The sequence below is a fragment of the Schistocerca gregaria genome, chromosome 3, assembly GCF_023897955.1.
Source record: "Schistocerca gregaria isolate iqSchGreg1 chromosome 3, iqSchGreg1.2, whole genome shotgun sequence".
Lineage (NCBI taxonomy): Eukaryota > Metazoa > Arthropoda > Insecta > Orthoptera > Acrididae > Schistocerca > Schistocerca gregaria.
The window spans coordinates 926,845,128-926,864,574 of NC_064922.1; the positions used below are offsets into that span (position 1 = coordinate 926,845,128).

Genomic DNA, 19,447 nt, shown 5'->3' on the forward strand with positions numbered 1-19,447 from the left:
CTGTGCAGGTTCCTTTTGTTAAATTTTTCCTCCAGCTGTAATAATTACTGTAGAATCACTATCATATCCTAGTGCCTTTCTTTTCTTTGCACCTTGAATGGCTTTGCATACTTCATCTGGCATTAGTTTTAGAACACCATTGTTTTTGTCTTTTATCTCTCTAGAACTATACAAAAATTTAAAGAACTGTTGGAATGCCTGCACAGTTTTCATTTTATTATTAGATATTCTGTCATTTGCAATCTTAGTTGATGAAATGTAATGACTACCCAATATGAATTTCAATGGTTTACCAACAATCTAAGAATGTCTCAAACTATTTGTAAGGTACAATACTATTACAGAAAAGATATCTGTGTTTCTTTTGGATGTAAGATTTGTATTTTTATTATTTATTTTGATTTAAATGTTACCTGTAAAAAATATAAAGCTGCCCTCAAGTCAACAACACAAAAGAAAAGAGATGGGTTATATCTACTATTTTATTTAGTGAGATTAAGTGTGTAGGTCAACATATAAGACAAGGCACTTCCTAAGAGATTTTCTGTATCTATGACTGATTGATCAGGATTTATATGGTGTTACAACCCTGAATTAAAATCACTATTATGCTATTTGTGTAAGTAATACTTTCTAATAATCTGAACACTAGACTAACTTTTTGCTTTACATATATGTTTAAAGAACAGCAAGTAAAAATTAAGAAACCATTGATAAGAATCAAAGTTGTACTTAAATTTATTTCGTTACTGTTATTTTCCTTAGAATAGCCACCAGAGCAATGTATTGGATCTATTTGTTGATATTTCAATTTTATTCTAAGTTTTTCCCAGATTATAGCTCATACTACATTTTTATCAAGAGATATAAAATCTTTGGATGAACAGCCCTTTACCATACTGCAACATGCTTCCCTATACTGGAAGACAGCACCATGTTTCAGAGAAAGTCTGACTAGCAATGACTGTAAAAGAAATCAGTAGTTAACCCATCAACTGAACTAGCAATTTTGGTAATTATTGATATTTGGAACTACAGAACAACTGATGTGGTTGATAGTAAAAAGTGCTATCACTCTATTTAGTTAGGATTATCTTGAACACATCATCTGGTGTGTTTTAAATATGCTGTATGCCGATAACAGTAAGTTCCATAGGTACTGCTAGAAAACGGTGTCTACTATATACATTGTACTGTCTTATTTAATTTATACCTCTATCTTTGAATTTAAGGGGGTAGCACATCAAACGGGCCGACTTGGAGCAAGAGAGGCACCACAGGACATTTTAATTTCCACTGTCTACACTTTTACAAATAAATTCCTAAAACTTTTAACAGCATGGCCAGTAAGGATTCAGGATTCATACTCATAGCAGTGGAGGCTCAAAAATGTAACAAAACACATTTTTTTACATGTTAGATGTCATCATTTTTTCACTTACTACTGGCCGCATTTGTTGCTATAGGTACACTGTTCTTCCTAAGTAAGAGAGAGTCTTCAATGACTTTTGCACAGAATACAAACCATAGTTTCAGGTGTATTAAACTCTAGAAGTTATTTAATTTATGAAAAAATGAATGGACTGTTACATTTTAAACTTCAACTTTAGAAAAAATTCAAGTTTTATAGTTAATTATCTCAATTTTTCCACAGTTTTTTAATAGATTTGGAAAATTCTAGAGTTTCATACACCTGTAACTGCTGTACCTATAGCAACAAATGCGGCCAGTAATAAGTGAAAAAGTGATTAAATTTCACATGTAAAAAAAAAGTATTTAGCTACGTTTTTGAACATCCATTGCGATGAGTGTGAGTCCTCAATCCTTCCTGGTCATGGTGACAAAGTTTTATGAATTTATTTTTAAAAGTATAGACAGTAGAAATTAAAATGTCCTGTGGTGACCCTCCCGATACAAGTCAGCCCGTTTGACATCCTACCTCCCTTAATCAAACATACCAAATGTAGGTACTTAAAATACGCTTTTGTGGGTTAGCAGTTTCTTCTCCAATCCCTTCAGTTAAAGAAAGCAAAACAGCAAGACGACATGGCCAGTCAACTTTTAAAGTCACTGAAAAGTCCAATGTTCATGTTGCTTCAAATGCATGTCATCAATTTTTACACCTCGCTTTGGTTTGTTTCTAGATCCTTCAAAGTTTGAGGAGGATGCCTCCAGCTGAGAGTGCTGTTTCTGTTCCATCTTTTACAAAAAGAGAACAATCTGTTTACTTAATTAAAATTGTTTTATTAAAAAATGTTGTATGTAGTAAAAACAACAAATAAGAAACAAACGTATATCGATCGACGTGTCCAAGGTCGACAGTCAACATAGACAACATTATCTAAAGAAGGAACTAGTTAACATTACAGTGCTATCAGTCAGGTAGGAACTCCAGCGACAGGGAGTGTATTTTGTTGCAGTTGTTATTCGAGTGACGTCGAGCGACAGCAGAGAAACTGCACAGAGGAGCTCGACGCGCCGGGACGCATCCTACGCAGCGGCGGGCCGCGTCCTCAGTCTTGAGAGTGTGTGCGTTGGCTGCCCTGGTGGCGCGGCATTGCATGGGGAATCACACGGCCTCCACGGCGTCGGGCAGCCCTGCCAGGCGGCGCTGGATCTCCGGCAGCGAGCGGCCACGAGTCTCGGGCAGCAGCAGCGCCACGAATGCGGCCGCAGCTGCGCAGCTGCCGGCGAACACCCAGAAGGCGCCCGAAAGGCCCAGCGCAGCTTCCATGTTCACGAACACCTTCGTCACTGTAAACGCCTGCAACACAGAAGAAACCTCATTATAGCCCAAATGATCACTAGGTGCAAAACAGAGCTGTTTTGAGACTATTGTTTCGCAGAGAATCTACATTTCAGTGTCTTTGTTTTGTTGCCTATCGCACTGCAAAGGATGTAACAACTTCCGACCAGCAGTAGCATCACTCCACCTCACATTCACTCAGTTATGGACAACAACACAGAAGAATCAGTCTTTTTCTATGCATAATATCATTCAGCAGGGTTCTACAAGCTGAAATCTCGTCATGTGTGGCTGGTCCCGGCAGAGGTTCGACTCCTCCCTCAGGCATGGGTGTATGTGTTTGTCCTTAGGAGAGTTCAGGTTAAGTAGTGTGTAAACTTAGGAACTGATGACCTTAGCAATTGAGTCCCATGAGATTTCACACACATCTGAACATTTGAACAAATCTCGTCAACATGGATAACCGTCACATGCCTACAGTAAGAGCCAATCCTGTCTCTGCCCAACTACCAGACTCCCAGCTTCAATCTACTTCATATCTAAAACTAAACTAGACTCCTCCCGACCAGGCCATGAAGGTGCAACAGTGCCAGCCGGCCACCATGTCATCCTTAGCCCATAGGCGTTACTGGATCCGGATAGAGATGGGCAGGTGGTCAGCACACAGCTCTCCCAGCTGTATGTCAGTTTACGAGACCGGAGTCGCTACTTCTCAATCAAGTAACTACTTAGTTGGCCTCACAAGGGCTCTTCTTCATATCTCCTGGTGCAAACTGAATCAGTTCAGACGTGGGACAGGAATAACAGCTGCTACTCTCCACATATGGCTATGGCGAGACTCTCCAAGTTGGGACTGCAGCAACATGGCGCAGAAGGTGCCACTTTTGGTTGTAATTTATTATTTGTAATCCATTATGTAAATACCTCCAAGAGACCCTATTGTAGCCGGCCTCGGTGGTCTCGCGGTTCTAGGCGCTCAGTCCGGAACCGCAGGACTGCTACGGTCGCAGGTTCGAATGCTGCCTCGGGCATGGATGTGTGTGATGTCCTTAGGTTAGTTAGGTTTAATTAGTTCTAAGTTCTAGGGGATTGATGACCACAGATGTTAAATCCCACAGTGCTCAGACCCATTTGAACCATTTTTAGTCCCTATCGTAAATCAGGAATATACAAACTCAAGTGTAATACATGCCCAAAATTCTACATTGGACAGACAGGCAGAAGTTTTGAAATTAGATACAAAGAACTTCTCTAAGACTTGGTAACTTGAGCGAAACAGCATTCGCAGTCCATATTGCTGAAGAAAACCATTCAGTGGGAAACATTGAGGACAACTTAAAAATTTTGCATCTAGCAGAAAAAGAAGCCACTATGAATATATTAGAAGAATTAGAAATACACACACACAAAAACAGCACCACAGACTATATCCTTAATGAACAAACAGAGTTAGCTAACACCTCTTTCCTGAAAAATTTCCAAAAATTACTTTCCAGCCTCCAAAGCAAATAATATTAATACACCTATCTGCAGATCAAGTAGCAAATTTATATGTTACTATAATTCTCATTATGCCAAATGTAATTAAGTAATATACTATTTCACCTATACAGTTCTAAATGTATATAAAAAACTTTATAATTAATTTAGCAATATCAACTCAAAAATTCAATGTCTCTGTACTAATGTAAAAGGCATTACAGTTCTGCAAATGAATATATGATCCTTTCCAAACATAGGACATCATCATCAAATGCTACAATATATCATAGCATCTGTGATACTCATATGTTCGTAAGATCTTTGTATGTATCAAAACTTGTGGTGCATGGTTGAAATGATCTCAGCGACAAATCTAAAGTGTACAGTGAGAACTATTTACGTGTGCAACAACGAGGATGCAGTGGGAATGCATTTACATCTGCTGGACGAATGTTATGAAAACAAACACTCGAAACCGACGTTTCACGACAATTAATATGTAAAAACACACCAAATGTCATAAAGAATGCATGTAAACCGTCTGAAGATGAATCACAACGATTCGAAATCGGTAACGGTTTCCTTTGAATAAAGGAACGAAAAGTAAATCAACATTAGTTAATGACTTCTTTTCCCGCTAGTAACGATAATCGGAACATACAGAATGACTATGGCAACTCATAATTAAGATATAATATGGACTACCCTCCATGGGGATCCTGAACTAATCTGCCACGTTGTACTATCGTGCGCCATCATTAGACAGTATCTCTCGCAATCGTCCTGAGTCATGTGTTTGGTTTCTTGAGTTGTGTATGATTACTTACCTGTGTGATTTTCTCTCGAGTAGATCAAGTGTTTTCTACTGGTTCACTAATAACCATCTCGTATTGTGGCATTTTTCCACCTATTTCCGTCCCTGCCTTTCCTTTTTCAATCGTGCGACTTCATAATTAATGTATTTGTGGGTCTTTTTATGAATATACAGACACACTGATCATCACAAAAAGGGTTACACCCAGAAGGCCAAGGCGGATTGCAATCGTTGTTGGCAGGCAGGTAGATGCTACCATGTATGCGAAATGATTACACTTTCAGCTTCCAACAACGAATGTTTCTTGCACTACATGGCCCCAGAAAGTACAGGTTAATATGCGTCAGGTCCCTTAGCTTGTGAATACAAGAGTCGAGAAGTTGTGGCGTGGACTTGTACAGGTCTCGGATGCACTCCTCAGATACTGCATCCCAAGTCGCTTACACCCGAGCGCTTAGTTCCTATAAATTGTTGAATGGCGCTGGAGTCATCATGTCCTGCTCCATGGCTCAGTAGAGATTCTCGAGCAGTGTGAGACTGGGCTATGTGGTTGGCCATGGAGGAGTAATCACAAAAAAATGGCTCTGAGCACTATGGGACTCAACTGCTGTGGTCATCAGTCCTCTAGAACTTAGAACTACTTGAACCTAACTAACCTAAGGACATCACACACATCCATGCCCGAGGCAGGATTCGAACCTGCGACCGTAGCAGTCCCACGGTTCCGGACTGCGCGCCTAGAACCGCGAGACCACCACGGCCGGCCAGTATTCACAAAGGCAAGGTACATTCGGGAGGTGGCAGCAGATGAGGATAAGTATTGTTCAGTTGAAATAGGCACAGACGTGGTCGTTCATGAACGGCGGAGCCATCAGTTGTGCCCTCCATGTGCTTCTGTCCTGTTGTCACAGAGGCTGTTAGGAACACTGGTGTTGAACAGACACCATAGGATATCGCTCCCCACACTATCATACCAGGATGGTGGTATTTGTGATGGGAGACCGTAAACCACAGCTCATAGCGCTCTCCATTACACCTGCGGACATGGACCCAGAGATCATCGCCTCGAAGGCTTTAAAAATGACTCATTGCTGTCTGCAGGGCTCCATATCCATAATTGCTGACACCAGGTGAGTCGAGCGTAACGCTACTTGGCTGTGAGTGGTATGCTTCATTATGGTCAGTGTGTGGTCAGACCTGCAACAGCCTGTCAATGGTACAAGCAGATATGGTATGTTGAACAGAACACAGGTCACTGAATGGCCCCTATCTTTGTTCTTGGATCCGATTATGCATGGTGGACAATCTGTCAGCCCTCCCTTCTTGTGGTATGTCTCAGACTTACAGATCCTGTACATCATTCATGCACACCTTCCTTTATTTCTGTCAGCAATTGACAATGATGGTTTCTGTACAACTGGTGTAGCGTGCAATATGAAGACAGGACTACAGAGCCTCCCACAGCCCCATGATGTGACTCCTCTCCAACACGTCTAACTGGGCAGTCCACTGTCAGACGTGTCGCCTGGGCGAAGTGCACATTCAGTTGATGCTCTAGTGACACTACCAACTATAGTAGTGGCTGACATGGTCGTTTGGGACCATGTCATATCAGCCAAAGGGCACGTCCCAGTCAAGCCAAAGCTCCCCGATTGTGTGGTTGACTTTGCAAACTTAATTGTTGGTATAGACAATACTGTACAACATACCCATCCAGTCTGCAGTAGATTAGATTAGATTAGATTAATACTTGTTCCATAGATCATGAATACGACACTTCGTAATGATGTGGAACGTGTCAGGTTAATGAAAGATGTCTGTACACGATATTACATTACACAAAATATTGCATGACACTAATGTTTAACTTAGTTTTTTTCCCCTCCCTTAATTTATATCTAAAAATTCAGCCAATGAGTAGAAGGAGTTGTCATCTAGAAATTCTTTTAATTTATTTTTAAATGTTGGTTGACTATCTGTCAGGCTTTTGATGCTGTTTGGTAGATGACCAAAGACTTTTGTGGCAGCATAATTTACCCCTTTCTGTGCCAAAGTCAGATTTAACCCTGCATAGTGAGAATCAACCTTTCTCCTGGTGTTATAGCTATGCACACTGCTATTACTTTTGAACTGGGTTGGATTATTAACAACAAATTTCATAAGTGAATATATATACTGTGAGGTAACTGTGAGGATCCCTAGATCCTTAAATAGATGTCTGCAGGATGACCATGGGTGGGCTCCAGCAATTATTCTGATTACACGTTTTTGAGCAATGAATACTTTTCTACTCAACGTTGAATTACCCCAGAATATGATGCCATGCAAAAGCAGTGAATGAAAGTAGGCATAGTAAGCTAATTTACTGAGATTCTTATCACCAAAATTTGCAATAACCCTAATAGCATACCTAGTTGAACTCAGACGTTTCAGCAGACGATCAATGTGTTGCTTCCAGTTTAACCTCTCATCAATGGACACACCCAAAAAATTTGAAAATTCTACCTTAGCTACAGACTTCTGTTCAAAGTCAGTGGATTGGTCGAATCCTTGCACTGTATGTCTGACGTCCAAATCCTGTATATCCTTCATGCGTGTCTTCATCTATCTTTTGCTGCCAACAATGGATGGTGATAGTGTCCATACAACTGGTGTAGCGTACAGTATCAAGACAGGACTACCCAGCCTCCCACAGCCCCATGATGTGGCTCCTCTGTACACATTCAGATGATTCTCTAGTGACACAACCAACTATAGTACCAGCTAACATGGTCGTTCGGGAACATCTCATATCAGCCAGAGGGCACGACCCAGTCAAGCCCAAGCTCCCTGATTGTGCGGCCAACTGTGCAAATTTAATTGTTGGCATAGTTGATGCTGTACAACATACCCACCCAGTCTGCAGTGGATTGGTCGAATCATCCTGGGCGCGGAACCTTTTATGACGGTCAGTGTACCTCACTGAGTCTGTACTCTACTCTTATTTAACTACAGGTGTTCTGTCCCCTTCGGACCTTAACCTTCAATCATTCTTGATCTACTTCACTATGAATGTGAAGACAAGGTGGAGATGAGTTCGATACCTCAAGCACAATCAGGTCAGGTGGTAGAGTAGTTGGGTGGTCGCCTAACTGTTGGGAAGCGCTGTTTCACCTTTTCATGAGTTCAGATGGATACAGGTTGCAGTAGTTATGCTGAATTGTGGTGTGCATACTGTAAGGTCTTTGGTACACACACCATCAGATTATTTGACTTGTCGCTCTAATGAAGTAAGCGAGTGTCAGCAATATGTCTCGTGGTCTTATTGTGGCATGTTTATCTTCTGCCATTAGGTCAGACGATAGAAATGCCACTTGCACGTTTAGAGTAGCAGATTGACGGTGACCAACTTTAAACAGAACTTGATTAATTTTCACACACATTTATTAAAATAATAAAAAGCATAGACATTACATAACTTGATTCTGGATGCTGTTTAGAGTTGACAATCTGAAGTTCCTTTGGTCTTAGTACATTAATCTTATTCTCACATATCTATGATACTTGACAAAGTGTCTATACATTTATCTTCATGGCTATGTACAGGAATATGGTAATCTTATTAGGCGCAGACTGAAACTTGACTATAGACTGGTACAGACTAATGCAGACTGGTACAGACTAATGCAGACCGACTAATCGGAGGTCTGTACACTTGTTATAATACCTCACACGTTCAGGTATCACTGCGCGAGTGTGATCCGCGAGGAAAAAAGGTTCTACGTTAGCAGCAATCTCATTGGCCGCGTTACATATTAATACGCAGATCGGTGGAAGCAGAATTTGGTCCATCTCTAAGGCAGCACCATCTCGTAGTGCGGAGACAGACGGGAGCTGCGCCTGCGCTCTTGTGCTTAGCGGGGCGCGCTCTAGTAGGAAAGTTGTGTACGCGCTGACTACGCAGAACTATGTACACAACATGAATCGAGTACTGTGCAGAGCTGCACCATATTATACTTCAGAGTGAAGACCACACCAGCAGGGAGAACAACAACAACAGTGGGGACAGCTCACCTGGAGCCAGTTGACGGTAGCGCAGACGGCGGCGGCCGTGGGCTTGTTGTCCGGGGTGAAGAGCTCGCCGAGCAGAAGCCAGGGCACGGGGCCGAAGCCCAGCGAGAAGGCGACGATGAAGAGCGCGACGGCGGCCAGCGGCAGCCACGTGACCGCCAGCAGGCCAGCCACCTGCGCCGCCAGCAGCCCCAGGCAGGCCGACATCACGGCGGCCGACACCAGCAGCAGCGCGCGACGCCCCAGCCGGTCCACCAGCGCTGCTGAGACCGCTGTCGCCGCCAGCTGCGCAACACAAGCCACTCATTACGAAGCCTCCACACATGCTGCTGGATGCGGTGAGGTACGGTTTACGTTCAGAAACTGATTGTACTATATATATATATATATATATATATATATATATATATATATATATATATATATATAAATGTCGTACACACACACACACACACACACACACACACACACACACACACACATATATATATATATATATATTAGGAAAAGATGTATTTGAAAAAGTTACACGATGTTGTTGCCATTTTTTCCACATAATTGCCATGAAAAAGTTACACGATGTTGTTGCCATTTTTTCCACATAATTGCCATCCAGTTCAAGGCGTGAGGTAAGCCATGGCACAAGCTTCTTTATATCCTCACTGAAGAAATCTCCCTCCAGCCCCTTCCCCTCAGTTCCGAACCTCTCCCTGCACATGCTCGACGGTTGAAAATTTACTCTCATGTGTCCCCCTAGGGAGGTGAAAAGACGATAATCTGAAGGCGCGAAGTCAGGAGAATATGGGGAGGTGGGGGAGGGGGGGTCTGGCTCAAGACATCCCTCCCAAATGAGTCCAGTCAGCATCTCGTGGTATCGCGGTCGCGTTGGCGCTTGCCGAGCACGGGGTCCCGGGTTCGGTTCCCGGCGGGGTCAGGGATTTTCAACTGGCTCGAGATGACTGGGTGTTTGTGTTGTCGTCATCGTTTCATCATCATTCATGAAAGTGCCGAGATTGGGCCGAGCAAAGTTTGGGAATTTATATGGGTGCTGATACCTCCACAGTTGAGCACCCCACAAACCAAATGCCATCATCACCAAATGAGTTCTGGAGCACCTTGGTGACTAAGACTGTGTGAGAAAGCGCGTTGTCGTGCAACGAGTACACTCCTGTTGTCGGCAGTCCCCTTCTTTTGTTCCGAATGTTCCTCGCGAGGTTTTTTAGGGTCTCACAGTATCACTGTTCATCGTTGGTCTCCCCCTGAGGAAGAAATTCGACCAAAATCGCGCCTTTTAGGTCCCAAAACACTGACGCCGACTACGTTGGCACTTACCGTTCTACGCGGAAGTGATGCCGGGGCTGGACTTCAGTTAAGTAGTTTTAATTCGACATGGTACCACGGTACTACAAGTTTTAATTTTTAATGTTGACTGTGCCTTACTCTGGCATGTTACAGTAATTTTATACTTCTGAAGAAGGCTAGATTATCCCAGCCTAAACTTGGGTAAAGACCAGAAAAGTTTCACAACTGAGGCGGATTTTTCAGTATATTAGTCTATCACAGTTGCTGTCGGGGCTGCAATTTGCTAAAAATTCTTAGAAGGTAAAAGATCTTTGAGAATGACCCGAGTATCAGCAGCAGCCAGGTGGCCTGCGAGCATGTGGTAAGAGAGACGATCGACCATGTGGCACATTTGAAACTCGTCGGTCAATTTGAGTCTGACAATTAACCGACTGACTTACACCACTCTGATACGGAAACGATTCGGACGGTCATCATAAATGACATAAACAATTGCGACAGATCAATCAATAACGTCTTATGCGTCCTTCCACAGTGGTTGTGAGGCAATGGTTAATCAATTTTAATCAAACATAAAGAAAATGTGTTTGTGTGTTTGTGATGGTTAAGTTGAAAATTTGGTTCTGACAGAAGGGGAGCTAGGGTAGTCCGTCTGTGCAGTTACACTGACCACAGTGTCAGGATGGCACAGTGAAAAAAAAAAAGGAAAAACACTGAGTGAAGGGGGGAAAAGTGGTCAGAGCATATGTCCAGTAAGCAGGAGGCCCAGGTTCGATTCCAGTTCCGATGCAAATTTTTCACTTTTCCCATTGATTTCAATCAATGCCCGCCTGCAGCCAACGTATGTAATTACTTTGTGTCTTAAAATAAGTTTTATTCCTCTGTTAAATTCTTTGTATGTAAGCACACTAGAATGACTTTTGTGCCATACGCTGGCCAAAAAATGGTCCAAGCTGTCGTCTGACAGTGCTAGAATTGTTATTGCCACGGAAGGTACGGAATGTAGTTAATTTTTGCCCACCACATACCAATCTGTTCGTTGCACATGAAAACGGTTGGGAATGACAGCTTACACTTGGGGCCTGAAGATCACACCATTTGGTTTCAAAACAGCATGTTTAAAACAGAATAAACGATTTTGGATTGAAATACATCCGCTGGTTTTGTTATCATTATTCAAGTATCCCTTGTATGGCTAATGACCCACTTATATTGATGGATTACCAGAGACTGATTGGAAAGTGATTCTCTTGCCACAATCATGAACAGTTAACATTCTTTAAAACAGACATGAGAACAGACGGTTAGTGGTGACGGTAGCCCAACAAACTCTAATGTTCAACCATGTGGTTGGTTCCCCACGGACGAAAGATACATAATGCAAGGAAAATTTACGAGAAGTCAAAGCTATTAATATTTAGAAAAATGAAAGCTTATACAGGCACATCTGAAGGCAAACAGACATTCATACAGAAGCGAGTGCTCACTTCTTATCGACACCTTTGTGTGGCGCTCTTCCAGCGGATCCAAGTCTGCTACAGAAATTTACTAAAAGAAAAATCTGCCGAAGTTTTGCATTCCTTGCGGCGACAAGGCAAAGCAATCTTTCAGAGTTGAAAAGCGAGACCAAAAGCTAACAGCTCACCCCTCGCCAAGTAACATTGCGTCACACGGTCAGTCTAACTCACCCTTCTTCTACTGGAGCACAGCTGTGGACGCTTCCCGCACCGGCGGCAGACTGCCTCCCTTTTTCATCTCCAGCCTCCTCCACGCTCCGCGTGGTCCGGAAAACCCAAAGATGCCATTTCCGCCACCAACCTAACGCAGGTGGATTTCTCACCAGTAGAGCAAACCTCTTTGCCTACTTGACCACTACGAGAGTTGGCTATTCTGTACAACTGCTGCTGAATCTGTACGACTATCGCAGACTTTCTGTAGCAGACTACGCCACCGTCTGGCAACGTGACACACAACTACATTGATTCAATCACACCACTATGAGAGTTATGAGAAAAGAGAAACAAGGAAAAGAAAGAGAAATGCTAGTGAAAATGGGCTACTGGACTAAAGAAAGGTGGCTACAGGACCATTTCAACAACCGAGTTCGAGTCTCGGTCGGGCACACAGTTTTAATCTGCCAGGAAGTTTCATATCAGCGCACACTCCGCTGCAGAGTAAATCTCGTTCTGGAAACATCCCCCAGGCTGTGGCTAAGCCATGTCGCCGCAGTATCCTTTCTTTCAGGAGTGCTAGGTCTGCAAGGTTCGCAGGAGACCTTCTGTAAAGTTTGGAAGGTAGGAGACGAGATACTGTCAGAAGTAAAGCTGTTAGAACCGGGCACAAGTCGTGCTTCGGTAGCTCAGATGGTAGAGCATTTGCCCGCGAAAGGCAAAGGTCCGGAGTTCGATTTCAACTTTTTGCCCTTTATTGAATGTTAGAATAAATACCTATGCATCTTCATTGCCGCTGCATTTATATTAAATGTGTGTGTGTGACTACTTTGTAAATCATTCGTGGTTAGATCGTGTTTTCATTTCTGTACAGGGGTATAAATATTCATATAAAACGACATAGCTTAATAGATCAGGGCTTCACCTCACTTCTCATGATACTATCTCATTCTTGTAACGCGGCACACCGCTTACAATCCGTGTATTGCAACCAGCTTCAGCTTACCTGCACAACACCGATGACGATGGTGGCGGTGGAGGGCGACATGAAGGAGGAGCCCGCGTTGTTGAAGATCTTCTGGGAGTAGAAGATGACGGCGTTGACGCCGCTCCACTGCTGGAACACCATCAGGCCCAGGGCACATACCAAAGCGCGGCGCGCGGCTCTCGACCCCCACAGGTCGCACACACGGCTGCTACGCAACTTCGCAACCTGAGGAAAGTAACGTCCAGAGAAAAGATTGGTAAATGGATGAGACCCGCGCTAGGTTAGGCAACTATTGCAAGCGAAGAAAGAAAATGTGCAAAGTTTAAGGCAGAAAGTACAGTTTCCGCTAGTTTTGGAAAAAGACGTGTATTTGATCCTTTCTGTCATCCTACTTTTCGATGTCATTATGGCCACACAGTATCTGAACAGATAGCTTCGATCTGTTTACAGATTTAACAAAACCAAAACATTTTAGGATTTTCTGCCAAGTCGGCAGATAGGATTTTACTTTCGAATTGTATGAGCGCTTCGCACACGGCTCTCCTTACGCCGGTTTCCGCTTCGTTCAGCTTTTGTCTGTCTGTGAGGCTTTGGCTACAGTAAAACTGACACTGAGCTGTCGAACCACGGCGGGTGTTGCCCACCCCTCACAGCTTTCCTCGGCACAGATTAGATTAGTACTTGTTCCATAGATCATGAATACGGCACTATGTAATGATGTGGAACGTGTCAGGTTAGTAAAAGGTGTCTATACAAAATATTACATTACACAAAATATTACATTACACTTAATATTTTTAATTTTTTTGTGTAGTTTGGGGAAATTACCCACTAACTATATCAAAAAATTCATCTAATGAGTAGGAGCTGCCATTTAGAAATTCTTTTAATTTCCTTTTAAATGCTATACGGCTATCTGTCAGACTTTAGATGCTGTTAGGTAAGTGGTCAAAGACTTATCTGGCAGCATAATTTACCCCCTTCTGAGTAAAAGTTAGATTTAACCTTGAGTAGTGAAGATCATCCTTTCTCCTAGCGTTGTAGCCATGTACACTGCTATTACTTTTGAATTCGTTCGGATTGTTAATAACAAATTTCATAAGTGAATATATGTATTGTGAGGCTACAGTGAAGATCTCTAGCTCTTTAAATAAGTGTCTGCAGGATGATCTTGGATGAGCTCCAGCAATTATTCTGATTACACGCTTTTGTGCAATGAACACTCTTTTACTCAATGATGAGTTACCCCAGCATATGATGCCATACGAAAGCAGAGAATGTAAATAGGCGCGGTAAGCTAATTTACTCAGATGTATATCGCCAAAATTTGCAATGACCCTAATAGCATAAGTAGCTGAACGTTTCAGCAGATCCTCATGGATGTTCTTTCCAGTTCAGCTCCTCATCAATGCATACACCTAGAAATTTTGAATATTCTACCTTAGCTACCGATTTCTGATCGAAGTCTATATTTATTAATGGGGTATTTCCATTTACTGCGTGCAACTGTGTATACTGTGTTTTGTCAAAGTTTAATGAGAGCCCATTCGCAGAGAACCACTTAATGATTTTCTGAAAAACATCATTTACAATTTCTCCAGTTAATTCTTGTCTGTTGGGTGTCATAGCTATACTTGTATCATCGGAAAAAAGTACAATCTTTGCATCTTCGTGAATATAGAATGGTAAGTCATTAATATATATTAAGAACAGCTGAGAACCCAAGACCGAACCTTGCGGCATCCCATTCTTGATTGTTCCCCAGTTTGAGAAATCACCAGTTTTTTGCATGTTATGTGAACTGCTTACTTCAACTTTCTGCACTCTTCCAGTTTGGTATGATTTAAACCATTTGAGCACTGTCCCATTCATACCACAGTACTTGAGCACATCTGCCTAGGGCGTGTTGCACAATACCCCTGAACATTGTCCATTGAACTGAACATTTTCGGTCCTGAAATGAATTTTTCACGTTGTTCGCTCGCTCAAGCAACCTGAAAACACTTAAATTTCACTCTCCGTAAGAAGAAACATTCTTCCATATACTCCTGTTTTCAATTTTAACACTGCTACTGTGGCTAACTGATACTTCAGTGTTGTAGTCGGTTATTTGTAAAAAAAATGAACAATACTCATTATAACCAAGACCCAATAAATACCGAAAAATACCGGTTATTCAGAACTGTAATACCGGTATCGGTTTCAACCGCGCCGGTTTTTTCACATCTGTAACCCCTACTCTCTGCTTCTTGGGTTCTGGCCAGGGGCCCTATTTTGCATCTTTTGGTAGCTCTGGCGATCCGAGCGGTAGGCGAGCGGTCCGAACGGCCTTGTTTTCGAAGGAGAGCCACCACGTTATTCTATAAGCATTTCGGAAGAGATGCTGCACGGTTCTAGCGAACCAAGGCGCTATTGTCAGTTATACTCGCGCCAACCAATCAAAAGCAAGCGGCCGTAGATGTGTGCATGCGCACTACAGCGTCCACAGAGCCACAAACCCGTATCGCTAGCAGCGGACACAGGAACGCTATTGTTCGCAGTACTATAAAGTTTGTTTAGAGTACGTAGTACTGCTTAAATTTCTCTGACCACCGGTTTACATGCATACGTACTAACGATAGGGTATTTGACTGTGTTCTGTAAATTGTCATAAATTCAGTATTATGTAATTTTATTCTCATTCACAGTGGCATCTTGTTTTGGATTTTACGTTTCGGGATATGAGTTAGGAATGGTGCACAAACACACCAATATAAGTGTGTCGAAGAATAAGTTGCGTGCAATGTGATTGTAACTAGCCCATAGAGATCCAAATGATGAAGCAACCTACTTATCTTATATGATATATCAACCAGTTGGGTCTTTAAAACAAAATTTAAAAAAACGCTTTCCGAGAACGCGGGGCGAGAGCAGCTATTGAACTTCGTCGTACTTTATAGCACGCATCTGGTGAATCAAAATGTTTCATATATGATTGTATAGTCCAAAAATATTATGGCGGGGATCTTTCATCTCTGTATACTGTTGTTAAGAATTCAATGGCAGATAAGTACTTGTGTCAAGCAAGACTATAAACATGACTGCTGCTAGTTTCATTTGCAGTAATTAAAGTGGTGCTCTTAGATTCTTGTCTAACCATACACTCGAAAATCGCTACGAATTCGGAAAAATATTGTGAATTATTTGTAACGAAAAAAGAATATAAATGTCACTGTGAGTTATTTCAAGCACAGAATTTCTTCTTTCATCTTTTAAACATAGGGAACTCATGACATCTAAGATACTCGTTACTGAGAAAGCGCGCTCTTACATGTAAATAACGAATATTACTGAAAATTTCTTAAATGTCACAAATAACAAAGTCTCAGAACATGTTAAAAATATAAAGAGGAAAAGAATTCTTTATACCCAGCGAGATGCGAACCTACAACCGGTTTCTTGCCTTAACCACTTAGCCACAACGACTCACACAGAGTGAGCGCTATATTCCTGCTGATTTTAACGGAGAGGGACCTAGGTTGACTTCTATGCCGAACGATGTGGGCGTATGCCGTAAAAGAATGAAATTTTGGAAGGTTTCCATTACCAGGCATCACAAATTTGCTTTCCATTGTTACTTAAAAGTTGTAAATGCCTTTCGAATATTAATAACTACACCATTCGCAGGAAAAAGTACGCAAAGTCACTAGAAATTCCAGCTAACACTTATGTTATATACGTAAGCAGAGCTGACATCTTGAAATTTAATGATTTTTAAGCACTTATTTAAACAAAAAACAGATATTTTGTGAATATATTGACCGAACTTGTTTTTTGATGTCACAGTCATTCACTGTAACAACATTACAAACTGTATTTCTAACAAAGGCAAACAGTCTATTAGGAAGTCACTTTCCACTCGGATGCATCCTTGTGATTCTTCAGTAAAACATAATACACACATAAAAAAAAGTTTTGTATCACCTCGGTTCCGTGAGTTCCGGAACCTGTACAGAAAATTGGAAAAGAGATCAACATAAACATAACTTGCGTCCTTTTTATTGCTCATGAAAACTACACACTGAATGTTGTACCACCATACATCGAGACCTCCAGAGGTGGTGGTCCAGACTGCTGTACACACCGGTACCTCTAATACCCAGCAGCACGTCTTCTTGCATTGATGCATGCCTGTATCCATCGTAGCATACTATCCACAAGTTCATTGCCGGCCGAAGTGGCCGAGCGGTTCTAGGCGCTATAGTCCGGAACCGCGCGACCGCTAGGGCCGCAGGTTCGAACCCTGCCTCGCACATGGATGTGTGTGATGTCCTTAGGTTAAGTAGGTTTAAGTAGTTCTAAGATCTAGGGGACTGATGACCACAGCAGCTAAGTCTCATAGTGCTCAGAGCCATTTGATCCATTTGAACCACAAGTTCATCAAGGCACTGTTGGTCCAGATTGTCCCACTCCTTAACGTCCATTCGACGTAGATCCCTCAAAGTGGTTGGTGGGTCGCGTCATCTGTAAACAGCCCTTTTCAATCTATCCCAGGCATGTTCGATAGGGTTCGTGTCTATAGAACATGCTGGCGACGCTAGTTGAGTGATGTCGTTATCCTGAACGAATTCATCAACAAGATGTGCACGATGGGGGCGCGAATTTTCGTCCATGAAGACGAATGCCTCGCCAATATGCTGCCAATATGGTTGCACTATCGGTCGGAGTATGGCATTCACGTACCGTACAGCCGTTACGGCGCCTTCCATGACAACCAGCGGCGCACGTCGGCCCCACACAATGGCACCCCAAAACACCCCCTTATTGCACTCGCTGGACAGTGTGTCTAAGGCGTTCAGCCTGACCGGGTTGCCTGAAAACACATCTGCGAGGACTGTCTGGTTGATGGCATAGGCGACACTCAGCGATGAAGAGAGCGTGATGCCAGTCCTGAGCGGTCCATTCGGCATGTTGTTGGGGTAATCTGTACCGCGCTGCATGGTGTCGTTGGGGGAAGAGACCAAACTACGAGGTCATCGGTCTCATCGGGTTAGGGAAGGACGGGGAAGGAATTCGGCCGGCATTTGCCTAGAGCGATTTAAGGATATCACGGAAAACCTAAATGAGGATGGCCGGACGCGGGATGAACTGTCGTCCTCCCGAATGCGCAAGGTGTTGTGGTTGCAAAGATGGACCTCGTCATGGGCCTCGGAAGTGAAGTTGCGCATGATGCAGACTATTGCGCACAGTTTGAGTCATAACACGACGCCTTGTGGCTGCACGAAAAGCATTATTCAACATGGCAGCGTTGCTGTCAGGGATCCTCCCAGGCAAAATCCTTAGGTAGCGGTCATGCGCAGCTATAATAGCCCTTCGGCGACCTGAGCGAGCCATGTCATCGACAGTTCCTATCTCTCTGTATCTGCTCCATGGCTGAAAAAAATCGCATTGGTTCACTCTGAGATGCCTGGACAGTTTCGTTGTTGAGAGCCCCTCCTGGCACGAAGTAACAATGCGGACGTGATCGAACCGCGGTATTGATCTTTCAAAATGGTTCAAATGGCTCTGAGCACTATGGGACTTAACTGTTGTGGTCATCAGTCCCCTAGAACTTAGAACTACCTAAACCTAACTAACCTCAGGACATCACACACATCCATGCCCGAGGCAGGATTCGAACCTGTGACCGTAGCGGTCGCGCGGTTCCAGGCTGTATCGCCTAGAACCGCTCGGCCACTACAGCCGGCGGTATTGATCGTCTAGGCATGGTTGAACTACAGACAACACGTGCCGTGTACCTCCTTCTTGGTGGAATGACTGGAACTGATCGGCTGTCGGACCATCTCTGTCTAATAGGTCTAACAGCCGCTGCTCATGCGTGGTTGTTTACGTATTTGGGCGGATTTAGTGACATCTCTGAAGACTCAAAGGGACTGTGTCTTCAGGAGTTCTGCGAACCGGGGTGATGCAAAACTTGTTTTAATATGTGTAATGCCGAGCGGTCTAAGGCGCTGCAGTCACGGACTGTGCAGCTGGTCTTGGCGGAGGTTCGAGTCCTCCCTTGCGCATGGGTGTTTGTGTTTGTCCTTAAGATAATTTAGGTTAAGTAGTGTGTTGTAAGCTCAGGGACTGAGGACTGCAGCAGTTAAGTACCATAAGATTTCACACACATTTGAACATTTTTTTAATGTGTGTAAATAAGTCTGGCACGAAAACCACTCAATATTTCTGAAATAATAAATTCCAGCTACAGACAAATCACAGCGAACCGAACATGTGGCCATACCAAAACCTAACCAATTCTCGATACAGCTGTTGGAAAAATCGGCGGGCGAGGCTGACAGAATACCATCCTTGGCTAACGAAACGAAAATGACGTCACTACCGTGGTTAGCCTACCGCACCGATCGGTATAA

The 19,447-nt window shown here is 43.0% G+C and overlaps 1 protein-coding gene across 1 annotated transcript in view; it reads right to left on the reverse strand.

The window, feature by feature from the left end:
- Nucleotides 1-714: 714 nt before the first annotated feature.
- The window catches only part of LOC126355798 (facilitated trehalose transporter Tret1-2 homolog), a 68,078-nt gene continuing 49,345 nt past the window's right edge, over nt 715-19,447 (reverse strand). Inside the window, exons 5-7 of the mRNA XM_050006219.1 lie at nt 13,071-13,277; nt 9,096-9,377; nt 715-2,764 (exon numbers count right to left, since the gene is read on the reverse strand). Coding sequence (XP_049862176.1) covers nt 2,570-2,764; nt 9,096-9,377; nt 13,071-13,277 — 684 coding nt within the window. The 3' untranslated portion in view covers nt 715-2,569. The remainder of the gene's footprint in view (nt 2,765-9,095; nt 9,378-13,070; nt 13,278-19,447) is intronic.